This window comes from Hyla sarda, unplaced genomic scaffold (assembly GCF_029499605.1).
Source record: "Hyla sarda isolate aHylSar1 unplaced genomic scaffold, aHylSar1.hap1 scaffold_264, whole genome shotgun sequence".
NCBI lineage: Eukaryota > Metazoa > Chordata > Amphibia > Anura > Hylidae > Hyla > Hyla sarda.
The window spans coordinates 99965-116875 of NW_026609332.1; the positions used below are offsets into that span (position 1 = coordinate 99965).

The 16911-nt window shown below is 47.0% G+C and overlaps 1 protein-coding gene across 3 annotated transcripts in view; it reads left to right on the forward strand.

Annotated features, from left to right (window-relative positions):
• PIK3R3 (phosphoinositide-3-kinase regulatory subunit 3) overlaps window positions 1-16417 on the forward strand; it is a 35407-nt gene extending 18990 nt beyond the window's left edge. The window contains exons 2-10 of one of the 3 annotated variants that reach the window (XM_056553254.1): window positions 2034-2136; window positions 2216-2314; window positions 2532-2712; window positions 2795-2920; window positions 3139-3275; window positions 3354-3530; window positions 6766-6840; window positions 6923-7093; window positions 16060-16417. In XM_056553254.1, coding sequence (XP_056409229.1) covers window positions 2060-2136; window positions 2216-2314; window positions 2532-2712; window positions 2795-2920; window positions 3139-3275; window positions 3354-3530; window positions 6766-6840; window positions 6923-7093; window positions 16060-16288 — 1272 coding nt within the window. In that variant the 5' untranslated portion in view covers window positions 2034-2059 and the 3' untranslated portion in view covers window positions 16289-16417. Of the gene's footprint in view, window positions 1-2033; window positions 2137-2215; window positions 2315-2531; window positions 2713-2794; window positions 2921-3138; window positions 3276-3353; window positions 3531-6765; window positions 6841-6922; window positions 7094-7697; window positions 12310-16059 lie in introns of those variants that run through there. The other 2 variants (XM_056553253.1, XM_056553255.1) reach the window with 2 other exon arrangements.
• The last annotated feature ends 494 nt before the right edge of the window (window positions 16418-16911 follow it).

Below are 16911 nucleotides of genomic sequence, written 5' to 3' on the forward strand. Positions count from 1 at the left end.
CGTCATATCGCTCTATATTACACTCTAATACGTTATATTGTTCTATATTACACTCTAATACGTTATATCGCTCTATATTGTTATCCCTGGTCTTGCGGTTGTAGTTTTCTGGATGTCTTTCCTGTAAGGTTCCAAAAATTCAGAATTGTTAGAACCCCAAAACTTTACAAAGGGAATTGTTATCATCCTATCACTGGTTAGTCCCCGCCCTTGCCCCACCTCCTCACCCCTTAGATCCCGCCCTTCCCCCACCTCCTCACCCCTTAGATCTCACCCTTCCCCCACCTCCTCACCCCTTAGATTGCGGCCTTCCCCCACTTCCTCACATTAGGCACATCAGTGACGTCCCGGCGTGCGCTATGTCCCAGTGGCCCTGCGTTTTTAAACTTAACGCGTGGCCGCAGGGAGTTAATAGTGATGGGGGAAATTGTCCCGTCGCTACAGGACGGGCAAACACCGGTGCATTGCCGTGGAATGAGATTTGCCATAGAATGAGATGGTCCGCCTCCATCACATCCTATTGGCTCTCTCTTGTCACGTGACATATTTAAACTTCACGCATCGATGCGCACAGCAGTCTCAGTTTGGCTATCACAGGGAGAGGATCTCCTCACCCTGTGATAGCTGAAGCTGCACGGAGCTAACATGGGCTCTGTGGTCCGACAGAAGTTCACACATGTACGCAGCTCATACGGCTGCCTCATATACACATACTCTATTATTACATGTACTGTTGATCCACAGCGCTATCGGGATTCCTATGCCCGATGGCGCTGTCATCAGTGTGCGTCCCCGCGAGCGCCCCACGCCCGCAGCTCTACTCCCCGTCCCCCGCAGCTCTACTCCCCGTCCCCCGCAGCTCTACTCCCCGTCCCCCGTGAACGCTCAAGGGAGCGATCCACAGCGCTATGGGGATTACGCCCGATGGTGCTGTCATCAGTGTGCGTCCCCGCGAGCGCCCCACGCCCGCAGCTCTACTCCCCGTCCCGTTAACGCTCAGGAAGCGGGGAACAGAAAGTAGAGCATCGGGCGCAGATAAAGTAGTACTGCGCATGCGCAGCACTACGCGAATAACTTTTCCTGCACCCGATGCTCTACTTTCTGTTCCCCGCTTCCTGAGCGTTAACGGGACGGGGAGTAGAGCTGCGGGCGTGGGGCGCTCGCGGGGACGCACACTGATGACAGCACCATCGGGCGTAGGAATCCCCATAGCGCTGTGGATCGCTCCCTGAGCGTTCACAGGGGACGGGGAGTAGAGCTGCGGGGGACGGAGGACGGGGAGTACATCTGCGGGGGACGGGGAGTAGAGCTGCGGGCGTGGGGCGCTCGCGGGGACGCACACGGATGACAGCGCCATCGGGCATCGGGATCCCGATAGCGCTGTGGATCACCAGTAAATGAGGCAGCCGTATGAGCTGCGTAAATATGTGAACTTCTGTCGGGCCACAGAGCCCATGTTAGCTCCGTGCAGCTTCAGCTATCACAGGGTGAGGAGATCCTCTCCCTGTGATAGCCAAACTGAGACTACTGTTCGCATCGATGCGTGAAGTTTAAATATGTCACGTGACAAGAGAGAGCCAATAGGATGTGATGGAGGCGGACCATCTCATTCTATGGCAAATCTCATTCCACGGCAATGCACCGGCTCTGCTCGGGGCCCCAAGCAATTGCTTGGTTTGCCTGTCCTGTTGCGACCTCCCCCGCCGAACCCCTGGGACTGACTCGCCGAACCCAGGTTAAGAACCACTGCCCTAGATCTTGACCTTCCTCCTCACCTGTTACACCCAAACACTGGTAACCCCCACCCTTCACCTTTTTTATTTATTTATTTTATTTGTTTTATTGAAAAGTTACCAATATCGGCCACATGGCCTACAAACAGTAAATAACATGGTCATCAACAATAGGTATGAAGGCACTCATTGGTAGACACAAAGCATATCATGCCCCCACCCTTCACCTTTTGTAGTAATTTGCTGCTTTCCCAATTTGGACATTTTGTCTAATGAGAATTTCCATTTGGGATTTTGCAGCTCTTCCTCCTAAGCCCCTAAAGTCTATGGGTCCTGTGTGTAAGGACAGTTCCAGCACGGCGCCCCTGGAGGATGCGGAGTGGTACTGGGGAGACATCTCAAGGTAAGTGAGCCTGAGGCCCCTGCAGTCCCCTGCACTGCGCTGTACTGCTGAGTCTCATCTCATTGCTTTCGGTCTCCAGGGAAGAAGTCAATGATAAATTGCGGGATATGCCGGACGGGACGTTTCTGGTTCGCGATTCCTCCACCAAGATGCAAGGAGACTACACGCTCACCCTTCGGTAGGTGGTAACAAATGACATGCACAAGATAAGCCCTGCCTTCATTGTACAGATGCCTTTTGTTAGGGATTTCTTATGGTCTCTTCTATATAGCGGCCCTGGAAGTAACTGAGGGGTAAAGCCGCCAGGGGGATGGGTGATCTCTGCGACCATTGTATTCTCATCTGCCCAGATTTAGTTATTTCCCTCACACTCTTATCATTTCACTTTATTGTAGGAAGGGTGGAAACAACAAACTGATAAAGATTTACCACCGGGATGGAAAATATGGCTTCTCTGATCCGCTGACCTTTATATCTGTGGTGGAGCTGATCAACCATTACAGACACGAGTCTCTGGCCCAGTACAATCCCAAGCTGGATGTGAAGCTGCTGTATCCCGTATCACGTTACCAGCTGGTGAGTGATCCCCACACCACCACCATCGGCGCCGACCATATTAAGCTCCTGGTAACGGTCTTCCCCTCCTTGTTGTGTGCAGGACCAGCTGGTGGAGGAGGACAACATCGACGCCGTGGGGAAGAAGCTCCAGGAATATCACAGCCAGTACCAGGACAAGAGTAAAGAGTATGACGGGCTGTATGAAGAGTACACCAAGACATCTCAGGTGAGTGCCGCCCCCCGCTTATTTATAGGGGTGGCCTCTCCCACATCAGTGCTGCTCCTGCCTATATACAGGAGTGATCTCTCACACTGCAGATGACCCCCACTTGGATACAGGAGTGTCCTCTCACCACAGATGGACCCACTGTATAGGTGCAAGCCCTTCTGGGCATCTTTTTCTGCCCCCTTTAACCCGAGCAATGTCACATCTGCGTCTTACAGGAGATTCAGATGAAACGGACGGCAATCGAGGCCTTTAATGAGACCATCAAGATCTTTGAGGAGCAGTGCCATTCCCAGGAGCGATACAGTAAAAAAATCGTAGACTGTGTCCACCGAGAGGACCATGAGATAGAGAGGTTAGTGTGCACGGCCTCTCCAGGACATCTGACTCCAGAATCATTGCTGCCCCTTCTGACGTCTCGTTGCTTTTCTAGAATAATGATCAACTATGAGAAACTGAAATCTCGACTGGGGGAGATTCATGACAGCAAAATGCGACTGGAGCAGGACCTGAAGAAACAAGCGATGAACAACCGGGAAATAGACAAGAAGATGAACAGCATCAAACCCGACCTGATCCAACTGCGCAAGATCCGTGACCAGCACCTGGTGTAAGTGACTGCTCGTTATATCTGGTGTTCACACAAACGTCTGTGTTTACCACAATATTCTAAAATCACTAAGAATTTAGCAAATTTGTGAATGGTGCTCTTTTTTTGCAGCATTTTTCTTGTCATTTTCTGCAAAAATACGTGTGGTACCACAACATTACCAAAAAAACAAACCTGCCTCCAGCTCAGTAAAATAAATAAATGTATCTGGACAATGCTTAAGCCCACCAGGACCAAGGGCTTACAGGTATGCACTCGCATCCTGGGACTTAAAGGACAAGTCTCATGCTAGAGTGCTGAGGCCCCTCGCGATTGCCTGTACGGAGCCCCTGTGCTTTTGCATAGGCGCGCGTCACGACCCCCACCCGAAGCTGAGGCCATTACACCCCCTCCATATAGTTCTATGGGAGAGCTGTTTGGCAACCTCCGGCTCTTCCATAGAGATTTATGGAGGGGCGGGGGTCGTGACATGCTCCTGTGCTAAAGCACAGGGGCTCTGTACAGGCGATCGCAGGGGCCCCCAGCACTCAGAACCCCCGCCATCTAAAACTTATCCCCTATCCTTCTGATAGGGGATCAGTTTTCTAGCATAAGGCTTGTCCTTTTAAGGACTTGGGGCGTACCTGTACGCCCTGCTCCTGTTAACACGGTTTAACCTGTTAAGGACCCATGATGTACCAGTATGTCATGAGTTCTCTCCCGTTCTATAACGCGGGCCACGGCGTGCCCCCCGCATCATAGCAGGTCGGGCCCAGCCTCTAACAATGGCCGGGACCGTGGCCAATAGCGCACGGCACTGATCGCAGTGCCACGCGCTATTAACCCTTTAGAGGTGGCGTTCAAAGTTGATCGCCGCGTCTAAAGTGAAACTAAAACGTTTCCGGTTTGCTCAGGGAGCTGTTCGGCATCCCAAACAGCTTACAAGACAGCCGGAGGGTCCCTACCTGCCTCCATGTTGTCCGATTGCCGAATGATTGCTCAGTGCCTGAGATCCAGGCATGAGCAGTCAAGTGGCAGAATCATCGATCAATGGTTTCCTATGAAAAACCACTGATCAATGTAAGAGATCAGTGTGTGCAGTGTTATAGTCCCCTATGGGATCACAATGATCAGTGTGTGCAGTGTTATAGGTCCCTATGGGATAACAATGATCAGTGTGGGCAGTGTTATAGTCCCCTATGGGATAACAATGATCAGTGTGTGCAGTGTTATAGTCTCCTATGGGAGCTATAACACTGCAAAAAAAAAGTGAATAAAGATCATTTAACCCCTTCCCTAATAAAAGTTTGAATCCACCCCCCTTTTCCCATTTAAAAAAAATAAACTGTGTAAAAAAAAAATATGTGGTATCGCCGCATGCGGAAATGTCCGAATTATAAAAATATATAATTATTTAAACTGCACGGTCAAAACTAGTGTATTTTATTCATAATGAAAAAATGAATAAAAAGCGATAAAGTCTGATCAATACAAAAATGGTACCAATAAAAACTTCAGATCACGGCGCAAAAAATGAAAAAAAAAGGGAAAGGGTTAAATCATTCTCACTACTGGAGAACAGGTTAAACCTGATGGGTCCCTGTTGCTACAGGCATCCAGGACCCATGGCTAATGCCGGGCACCGCCGATCGGGCGGATGCCCGGCATTAACCCTTTAGACGCCACGCTCAAAGTGAATCACGGCATCTAAAATGCGGGGTTGACGGTGCCGGTAGCTCAGTGGAGCTGATTGGAACATCCACAGCAACATCGCAGGTCTCGATCAGCTGAGTGAACAACAGGAGGGTCCTAGCCTGCCTCCTTGATGTCCGTTTGGCACTTTTCTGCTCCCAACAATACAGGCTGGAGCAACAGCGCGCTGATAACACTGATCAATGCTATGCTATGGCACAGAACAGTTTATGCAATCTGAAGACAAAAAAAATAGTGTAAAAAATTTTTTAATGGGAATTTTTAGGACCAAGGGCGTACCTGTACGCCCTGGTCCTGTTAACGGGGTTTAAACCATTCTCACGACTGGAGGACAGGTTAAACCTGGTGGGTCCCTGTTGCTATGGGCAGCCAGGACCCACGGCTAAAACCCTACCCTATCAAAAGTTTGTCACCCCCCTTTTCCCTTTTTTTTTTAAATAAAATAATGTAATTAAAAATAATAATGTGTGGTTCCGCCGCGTTCGTAAATGTCCGAACTATTAAAATATAAGGTTAGCTAAACCACATGGTTGATGGTCGTACACTTGAAAAAAATACCAAAGTCCAAAATTGTGCATTTTTGGTCACTTCATATACCATAAAAAACTAATAAAAAGCAATCAAAAAGTAAAAACAAAAATGGTACCGACAAAAACTACAGATCACGGCGCAAAAAATGAGCCATCATATAGCCCCGTACGCTGAAAAATAAAGTTATAGGGGTCAGAAGATGACAATTTTAAACATACTAATTTTGGTGCATGTACATTTTTTTTTTAAAGTAGTAAAATGAAATAAAACCTACATAAATTGGGAATCCTTGTGACTGTATGGACCTACAGAATAAAGATAAGGGGTCATTTTTACCAAAAAGTGCACTGAGTAGAATCGTAAGCCCCCACAAGTTACGAAATAGCTTTTTTTTTTTTTCCTTTCAATTTCACCTCACAAATATACTTTTTTTTGTTTTGCAGTAGATTTTGGGGTGAAATGAGTGATGTCATTACAATGTGGAATTGGTGGCGCAAAAAAACCAAGCCCTTATGAGTCTGTAGGTGCAAAATTGAAAGCATTCTGATTTTTAGAAGTTGAGGAGGAAAAAACTAAAGTGTGAAAACAAAAATTGGCCTGGTCCTTACGGTCAAAATGGGCTTGGTCCTTAAGAGGTTAAATACCTATTTGCAACGTCAACTTAAAAAAAAATGCAATATGTAACTAGGAAAACAAAAACAAAAAATTCAGTTTTTTACATTTTCACACCATTACAAAACAAAGGCCTTGTGAAATTTGTGGCCGAATTTTCTTATAAAAATGTCCTGTAATCAGCATAAATCCCGCACAGGTCATCGCATCCTGTAAACTTTTGTTTTGTTTTTTCTGGAAACTCTTAAAAAATTTAGTGATTTTTGTGCCACTTTGTACTAAGTTTTGCATCAAATGTTCGTCATTATGTGACAATCTCACAATTTTAATTGTGTCCCCCGTTGTGTTCCTGGACCCCCCAGCTCTGACCTGTAATAGACCATTTCTCTTCTCCCCTCAGGTGGCTGAATCACAAGGGTGTGCGGCAGAAGAGAATCAATGAGTGGCTGGGAATGAAGACTGAGACTCTTGATGAGTGAGTACTCGGTGTCAGCGCTGTGGTCAGAGCGTTGTCTATATATTCACCCCCTGACCGGCTTCTCATTCTCCCGCTCCAGGCTGTACTTCCTATGTGAGGAGGATGAGTATCTGCCGCACTATGATGAGAAGACCTGGTTTGTTGGGGACATCAACCGAATACAGGCAGAAGAGTTACTGCAAGGGAAGCCTGATGGCGCATTTCTTATCCGAGAAAGTAGCAAGAAGGGCTGTTATGCCTGTTCTGTGGTGTGAGTGACCATTCTTATTGGTTTCTGTTCTCACCATAGTGGGTCCTGACATGGGCAGCTGGGCCCACACCTTCCAATCCCTTTATAGGCTCTGTCCAACCATAGACCTCTGCAGTCTGAGTCATTATATGGAGAAGTTGTATTTCTGATCTGTCGAAGTTTGCTGTTTCCATTAATGAACTACAGAGCAGAACAGTCTGCAGCCCCTGTTGTAATTGTTCCCTGTCTGCTCCTCTGCCTGTGGTATTGTTCAACACAAAGCAGCATGCTGTAACCACACCTCATTCTTCCCTAAATGTCCCAATAGAGAGATATACATGTATATGACAGAGAGATGATGTAGGCTGAAGGGGGGGGGGGGGGGAGAACCACAAAGATGCTGAAACCAGTACAATTAATGATAACATTGCATTAGTAAGTTATTAGGGTAATAGCTTTATTTAACAATATTCTTATGCCGGAATATCCCTTTTAATTCACTTTTTCTTAGGCTACGTAAAATGATATACTGCTGGGTGTAGTTTTGCATGCTGAACATATAATCAGCTGTTCATGTGTATATCAGATGTTCCCCTCAGATAATAATTGTCTCCTTCTTGTCTAGGGCGGACAGTGATGTCAAGCACTGCGTTATATACAGCACGTCCCGGGGATACGGGTTTGCAGAGCCTTACAATCTGTACAGCACACTTAAGGAGTTGGTGCTTCACTACCAGCACACATCCCTCATCCAACACAACGATTCTCTGAACGTCAGGCTGGCCTATCCCGTCTACGCACACATGTCCTCCCTGTACAGATAAGCCCCTGGGGAGGACGATGGCTATTCTGGATCTTTTCTACAGTTTATACTAGATTTACGTGGGCATTCTTTCTACTTAAGACTGCTTGTTTTGCACAAGAAGTGAATGTGAAATGAAGGGTGATGCGGCACAGATCGGAGGGCTCCTCTTGCCTCTGTGAGACCGGAAGAGTCAGGCGCCTTCAGCGTTCTCCTCACAGCCGCCACCACCTGCTGACCTTCTGCTCCGCCACAGTAGAGGATGGAGCTTGAGATTTGGGAACGAAGACCAAAGGATTCTTCAGATTCACTTTTTTTTTTCCTGTATGGAAACGTGAACTACTAATAAAGTCGCTTTATTTTTCCAACAGTAAACAAAGTTTTGGCTTCCACCGCACTAACTCTTAAATTGAGGAAACATCAGTAGTTCTAACCAAATTCAACCACCAAAATGATTTTTGTTGCTGGATCAAGCACTTAAGAGGGACGTGCGTGGCACCTGCACAGATTTCTATGCCAAAACTTGAAGAAAAAAGGTGGTTTGAAAGAAAATAACTAATCTGTCACTTATGGTTTCTCTCTTTTTTTTTTTTTTTGCGCTCTGGGTGGTGGTTGCCTAGCACGTTACATGATGTAATGACCCTACCTCCATCCGCAACGTTACATTGTTTCCTTTTATGTTTCTTTTTTTCCAAAGTTTGTTACAATGGATGCTTTACTTTGGATTGTAAATGATGAGGAGCTGGCGCTCCCGTAACGTTGTTTTGTACTGTCAGGTCAGTGCTTCTAGATGGCTCGCAATATTAAATTATTCCTCCACTGTAGAGCAAGGTGGGTAACGCGGGTGTGCGTCATACATGGCGGCCATCACCCCCTCCACAGCTGCTTTATAGGGAGGACCTCGTATTGCTGTGGGTACCGTCTGGGGCTCCTCAATATTGGGACAGATTACCCTGGTAGTTCTCTATGAAGGGGGTGCACTTTAAGAGTCCCTTGTAAGGGCGGCTCCCGCAGCGGCCTGGCTATCTATGGATTCTTCTCTTAGACACAGGTTTGATATCTGATCATGGCAGCTACGTGACGCTTTGTTTCTTTATATATTTGTTTTGTCTGTTCCGGTGACTTCACCAGATTATATAATTTATTCTCTGAACAAGGGTGGAACGTTGTGACCCTAAGGACCACTTGTGTGCGGAGCGGATGAAGCCATCTAGAAGCATCTGCCGCCTCTTCCAGTGTTCTCTGTCTTGCATGGTCTCTGCCCATTTGATACTTATGGCCGATGCACAGCGACTCGCGCTTATTTTTTTTTGCACTCATTCGGCGCTTGGTACAAAATGGGCAAAAGGCAAAAGATGATGAATGCGAAAACTCCCAAAAGTAATGCACTAGAGCAGAGGAGTCGGGGCTGCAGGGACCGCTACCATTAAGATTACAGAACATCAGGACACCATTTATTTCACAGATCAAAGTCTATTACCCGTAAGATTTTGCGGCCTCTGATTTCAGTCTCATTCATCCTTTGTCGTATAAACGGCTCATGAAAATAACTGTGCAATATGAAACGTCAGATGACTTCTATGTCTTGCTGGTTTGTGTATCCTCGTCGGGCGTGTGTCCCTGCACTTCACAGCTGCCATTTAGCCCGCTTCTTCCATTGACCAGGATAATGCAAGTCAGCATTATGTTTGGTTTTGTGTCTCTTAATGTTTGCAAAGCGCAAGGGCCACGCGACTGACTGGAGGCTGCGGTTCTGTAATAATCATGCACAGTCTCTTAATTTGGAGGGGGGGGGGGGGGGGGGGACTTCAAACCCCTGGAGTTGACCCCTGTCACTCCAGGCAGAGCTGAAAACCTCTGTGCTGTGGGTGCTGTGCAGGCGGATTACCCTGCCCTCTGCTGTCATTTAAAAATTAAGGGAAAAGGTCTGGTGATCGTCACCATGAGGTGGAAATAGTTTTCTGTCTTGTAATTGAAGACAAATGAATTCCTGGTACTTGAACAATCTGTAAGGATCTGTTTTTATAGGATGTTGGGAGTTTTTCAACATTTTGCTGTATTTCTGCAGTTTCAGGGGAATCCTAAGCCTATGAGTTTTAGCTTGTTTTTTAAGTAACTTGTAAGTTTAGTTTTTTTGTTTTCCTTTTATTTTTTCTTAATTTTCATGGGTTACTTCCCATGTTGTATCTGGACGCGGCCCGCGCTGACCCTCCCCTTATAAGAAGCCTCCTGTGGCTTTTGCATTTGCAATAAACCAATAAATGGCTTCAGTCCAGAAACGACTTGGCCTTAACTAGACTTTTATGTTCAACGCAACATAAAGGGGAGCTCCAGCAGAGGAGGCATTGGTTGTGTCCCTGCACAGGTGGCAGCAGATGCCCTGGCACCTGGGCCGGTAGAAGCTTCTGGTATTTTGCAGCCATTTCCAGTTGTTGAGGCTGATGTGACACGATCACAGTTTAGGGCCCAATCTTGTATCATTGGTGGCTTCCACTTCCTGCTGTGCCACAACTGGGAGGCAATAACATTAGTGGCCCAGATGTGACTTTGTGCACTGGTCAGGGGCCCTTCCAGACTCCATATGTCTTGGTGCTTGGGCCCCTAGGGGCCGGATTGCTATAGATATGTCAAGGTGCAGGGAAGAAAACAGGACTGTGACCAGCTGCAGAACTGCCATAGTCTTACTGTTCACTGGGCCAAAGAGCTTGCACTTTAATTTCCATCAACAAGGAGGGGAGGGATGCAGTATATCAGCACTTATACATTGCCCCAGTTAGTACATAGCACATAGGCATTGTATCTGCATTATGATCCATGGAGTTTCCCACCAGTGATTTCCCGTTATAGACGCAGCGTCAAGCTGTGGCCCTCATGCACAGATCTGCAGTGTCGCACAAAAGCCGTGCTGCCAATACCCCTATAATACAGTGTCTATACAGCTTATATGTAAGCCAAGGCCTGTGGAGGTGCAGCAGAGGACCAGTAAACTCTGTGGGATTACAGCTCTGAGGTTGTATGGAACTGTAATACTGTGCATGAGGGCAAAGGCCGGGATCACAAGGTTTTCTGTGTGAAGTGTGCCCTTTTACAGCAGTTTTGGTAGTAAAGGCCTCTTGTCCCTAGAGCAGTGTTTTCCATCCAAGGCGCCTCCAGCTGTTGCAAAACTACAACTCTTAGCATCCCCTGACAGCCACAGGCTGTTTTGCTGGGAGTTGTAGTTTTGTAAGAGTTGGAGGCACCCTGGTCGGCAAACAATGCTCTAGATAGTGATTTCTAAGCTGTGGCTCTTCATCTGTTGCAAAACTAGAACTCCTAACGTAATGGCCTATGGCTATCAGGGCATGCTAAGAGTTATAGTTTTGCAACAACTAGAGAGCCACACATTCTAGATTACTGATGTCAGGACACAAAGGTCTACGGGACAGATTTGACCCACCACGAATCACTGGGTACTGCCGCGGGTGTAGATCACTGTAGTCTTTAAGATTTATTTAGTGGCCCTGCTCCAGTTGTGGAGGAGACAGAATCCCTCACATGTCACAGGGAGGACGCGGAGCCTGTTATATTGTTTGCTATTGTTTTGTTCTCTGCGGGGCAGAAAGCTTTTTCATTTTAATAAAGCTTAGGAAGAGGAATATGCAACATGTTTCCATGAAGTAGAACCCGATAAGCTATTACGATGCAGTACAAGTTTGCACATAACATTCCTGGCACGTCTTTAATGCCTGGACCGGGGGGCGGGGGGTTTCTGGGGTAACAGGACTAGAAGATGACACAAAGGAACAAACTCTTCAGCACTTTTGTACACATTTCTGGTCTGATCAGGACGTTGCTCCTCACTTCTGGTTCTTCGCAGACTTTTCTTCCTATTTTTCAGCATGTGACTTTGGTACTATGTTACTGACTGTTTGTGTAAAATGTTCCGTCTTTCTATGGTGTCATGAGGAAATCATGTAGCTAGATTAAATGGTTTTCACAAGAAACAAAGTGTACGTTTTAGTGTTTCTCCAACAGATCATGCTGTAGCTGTTTAGGCAGGATTCTCATTACAAATGCTAGCCACCAGCTGTCGCCAGCACTGGGGGGGCGGTTTGGGCCTCTGTGTACTACATGGTGTCAGCCAGATCCCGGATGAGACCCCATTTCTGACCATCTTGCTTCCATAGCACTTCCCTACGTGGTGTCACTGCCGGATGTTATCTGGTTTCCCTTCCTGTGCTGCCCCATCTGGTGACTCGTGTTTACCGCTCAGTATTTGATTTTGGTTTGGTACCATGGTGCGCTGTTGTTACAAGTGAACTTGTTTCTAATTGTTCAATACTCTTGGCTGTGTTGTACCCCTTTGTCATGGGGGGCAGATCTGTGTACAACATTTACGTGGTTCCATAATACTTGCCTGTCTTGCAGAATAAAACAGAAGATATTTTCTTGACTATTTTGGCTGCAGCGTCTTATTTTACTGCTCTTTATATCTTATGCAGGACATTGCTTCGTCAGTCATTGACGTAGTGTATGAAGATTGAGGTGACGCAGCAGAGGTCAATGATCAATACTCCACCCAGATCCCTGTATAGGATTGATTATCAGGAGATTGCGTTTGTAGGAATATTAATCGGATATCGATCAGTCTATAAACACCATTTTTATGCAGACCCAAAAGTTCTTATTCAGAGACATCGTACCTGAATAAGGATGAGTCACAGAAAAACAAAGTCATAAAAGTATGAAAGGTACCCCATATTGTGCATATCTAGAATCATAATATATTGCTATAGGCCAGTGATGGCGAACCTGTGGCACACCGAGCCCCCTCTGTGGGCACGCGGCCATAGTTCGCCGTGGATGCCTTTTGATGTGCTCCGCTGGTGTGAGGTGGAAACTTGCGACCGCTCCTCCCCTCAGCTTTCTGAAGGTTTCCGAAGCTAGAGCTGGGTGGAGAAAAGGCAGAGCAGAAGACGCAGGTCTGCACGGGAGAAAGAAGCCACGCCCCCCTCATCTCACCCTCCCAGAGGACACAGATCTGCACGAGAGAAAGAAGGCCGAGCAGGGGAGAGAGAGGACATACACTGCTCCTTATCTCCCCTGCTCTGCCTTCAGAGGACGCGAGTTTTCACGGGGAAAAGTAAACAGAAGAGCAGGGGAGAGAGGACGTACACGGCTCCTCATCTTCCTCCCTAATGATTTCTATGTGTGAAGGGGACATACTGCACGGACTGGGGAGAAGGGGGAGACATCACAGACTGGGGATGATTTCTATGTGTGAAGGGGACATACTGTACGGGTGGAAATCATCCCCAGTCTGTGATGTCCCCCCCCCCGCCCGTGCAATATGTCCCCCTTCACACATAGAAATCATTAGGGAGGGGAGATGAGGAGCCGTGTACGTCCTCTCTCCCCTGCTCTGCCTTCTTTCTCCCATGCAGACCTGCGTCCTCTGCCTCTAGCTTCGGAGAGCTGAGGGGAGGAGCGGTCGCAAGTCTGCACGGGTCACAAGTTTCCATCTCACACCAGCACCGGACTTCCGCTATGCTACCCGGAAGATTGGAGGAGGAATCGGAAAAGATCCGTCAGTCTGTGGAAAAGCGTTGCGCCACACAGCACTCTGCGCGGAAGAAACCATACTTACCACTGGACCGCCAGGGCTGACTGTGTCCTCCCCCCCTCCTTCTCCAAAGTTGGGGGGGGGGGGGGGGGGGAAGATCACTGTTAAAAGTAAATGAGCGTTTGGCCGATATTCACAATTTTGCACGTTATCTGCAATTACCTTGCCGATAATGCCCTGCACCCCCCACCGCCACTGCTGCCCCATTGCCTCCCCTATCCCCGGTTATATAAATACCTGGGCCCGGGGTACACGCTACTCCTGGCTCCTGCTGAGTCCTGCGTTACACTCAACGTGACGTCACCGTCAGTGCACACAGTGACAACTCAGGAGGATGCCGTCGGTGCCAGAAGTAGCGTGGAACCCTGGGAACAGGTAATTATTAAACCGGGGATGGGGGAGGCAATGAGGTGGCGGTGGTCATAGGACTCAGGACCCCAGGACAGGGAGGGTGGTAGAAGCGGGTGGCGGTCTCTGGCACCGCAAAAGCCACTGCAGTTCATTGATTTAAAGCGCCCGCTTTAAATCAATGATCTGCAGCGGTGTCGCGGGGGGGGATAAATAGCCGATAACTTATACCGGAATATCAGTATAAGTTATCGGCTATCGGCCCTAACCTCCACAGTGTATCGGCTCTAAAAAAATCGATATTGGTCGATCCCTACCACACACACACACACACACATCACCCCTCAAACACACACAAAAGATGTTAACTAGTTATGGAAGCTGTATGAGATGTTTTTTCTAAACTTAAACCTCAGTATTCTGATTTAACTCCTTAAGGACCCGGAGTTTTTCAGTTTTTGCATTTTAGTTTTTTCCTCCTTGCCTTTAAAAAATTATAACTCTTTCAGTTTTGCACCTAAAAATCCATATGAGGCTTATTTTTTGCGCCACCAATTTTACTTTGTAATGAAGTCAGTCATTTTACCTAGAGATGAGCGAACTTACAGTAAATTAGATTCGTCACGAACTTTTCGGCTCGGCAGTTGATGAGTTTCCTGCATAAATTAGTTCAGCTTTCAGGTGCTCCGGTGGGCTGGAAAAAGTGGATACAGTCCTAGGAGAGAGTCTCCTAGTACTGTATCCACCTTTTCCAGCCCACGGGAGCACCTGAAAGCTAAATTAAGTTATGCAGGAAAAGGCATCAACTGCCGAGCCGAGAAGTTTGTGACGAATCGAATTTACTGTAAGTTGGCTCATCTCTAATTTTACCCAAAAATCTACGGTGAAACAGAAAAAAAAAAAAATTGTGAGACCAAATTTAAAAAAAAAACACTGTTTTGTAACTTTTGGGGGTTTCCGTTTCTACGCAGTGCATATTTCGGTAAAAATGACACCTTATCATTATTCTGTAGGTTCATACGGTTATAATGATCCCGACTTATACAGGTTTGATTTTGTCGTTTTCTGGAAAAAATCATAACATGCAGGAAAATTAATACGTTTAAAATTGTCATCTTCTGACCCCTATAACTTTTTTATTTTTCCGCATACGGGGCGGTACGAGGGCTCATTTTTTGCGCCGTGATCTGAGGTTTTTAGCGGTATCATTTTTGCATTGATAGGACTTATTGATCATTGTATTCATTTTTTCATGTAATAAAAAGTGACCAAAAATGCGCTATTTTGGACTTTGGAACTTTTTTTGTGCATACGCCATTGACAGTGCGGTTTAATTAAAGATATATTTTTATAATTCGGACATTTCCGCACACGGCGATACCATATATTTTTATTTACATTGTTTTTTTTATGGGAAAAGGGGGTGACCCCTCAGAGAGTCCCTCATGTCACACACACTGGATCAGACCCCTCAGAGAGTCCCTCATGTCACACACACTGGATCAGACCCCTCAGAGAGTCCCTCATGTCACACACACTGGATCAGACCCCTCAGAGAGTCCCTCATGTCACACACACTGGATCAGACCCCTCAGAGAGTCCCTCATGTCACACACACTGGATCAGACCCCTCAGAGAGTCCCTCATGTCACACACACTGGATCAGACCCCTCAGAGAGTCCCTCATGTCACACACACTGGATCAGACCCCTCAGAGAGTCCCTCATGTCACACACACTGGATCAGACCCCTCAGAGAGTCCCTCGTGTCACACACGCTGGATCAGACCCCTCAGAGAGTCCCTCCTGTCACACACACACTGGATCAGACCCCTCAGAGAGTCCCTCATGTCACACACTGGATCAGACCCTTCAGAGAGTCCCTCATGTCACACACACTGGATCAGACCCCTCAGAGAGTCCCTCATGTCACACACACTGGATCAGACCCCTCAGAGAGTCCCTCATGTCACACACACTGGATCAGACCCCTCAGAGAGTCCCTCGTGTGACACACACACTGGATCAGATCCCTCAGAAAGTTATTCCTGTCATTCACACTGGATCAGATCCCTCAGAAAGTTATTCCTGTCATTCACACTGGATCAAATCCCTCAGAATTCTTCCTGTCATTTGCACTAGATCAGATCCCTCAGAGTTCTTTCTCTCACACATCCTGGATCCGATTCCTCAGATAGTTCTTCCTGCCATTTCTGATCAACTTATTTTTTTGCAGCTTCCATTCAATCCAGCAAAAGTGTAAGACCCTGAAAAGCAACAACAAAGACCTGGATCCTCCGACTACACAGAAAAATTTGCAACAAAATATCAATGGGATAAATCTGCAGAGAATACAGAACACAGGAGGATTTCTCCAGGATCCAGCGGATTATTTCCTCTCCATTGTTGTTAATGTTGACCCTGAATGGTCATGTGGCCGGAGCCTGAATCGTATTCAGTTGTAGGGGGAGATTAGAGGAACCAGAGCATCATCTGTCTAAACGTCTCGACTACATTCTGGTGCGGCTGTGGACGATGGACGAGCGAAGAAAACTGCAGAAATAAAATACCCTAAAAAAAAAATCTATAGTTTCTGTAACTTTCTACGATATGAGCTTATTCATCATCTTGTATGAGCGAGGGAGGCCAGCAAGCGGCCAGTACATTGGAGGATTTGGGGGTGAGGAGTTAAACCCGGAGCCACAACAACGTAGCTCCAACTCTCCCCACTGAGGCAAGATGTTGAAAGGTTTCCAGGAAGAATCCACCTCAGGAAAGCTGGGTGCTGCCAGCAGAAAGCGGAGTTCTTCTGGAGGAAAGAGTAACAAAGGTTGGGGAGTACAGAAGGCCTAGGAGTGTTTTTCCACCTATGGCTCGAGGGTCATAAGTCCCCTCTGTAAGTACGAAGACTTGAGTAAATCCTTTAGGAGACTCTGGGACGATGTGGCCCCAAAAAATGTAGGCAGAGGTAAATAGATTCCAGACGGAAATTAGAGCTTTGGGGTAGCAGAAAGCAGTAATCTGAGACAAGTGGTCTATTTAACAGGAAGCTGCAAAATGAAGACCACTTCAGAGAGATGGCTGATAA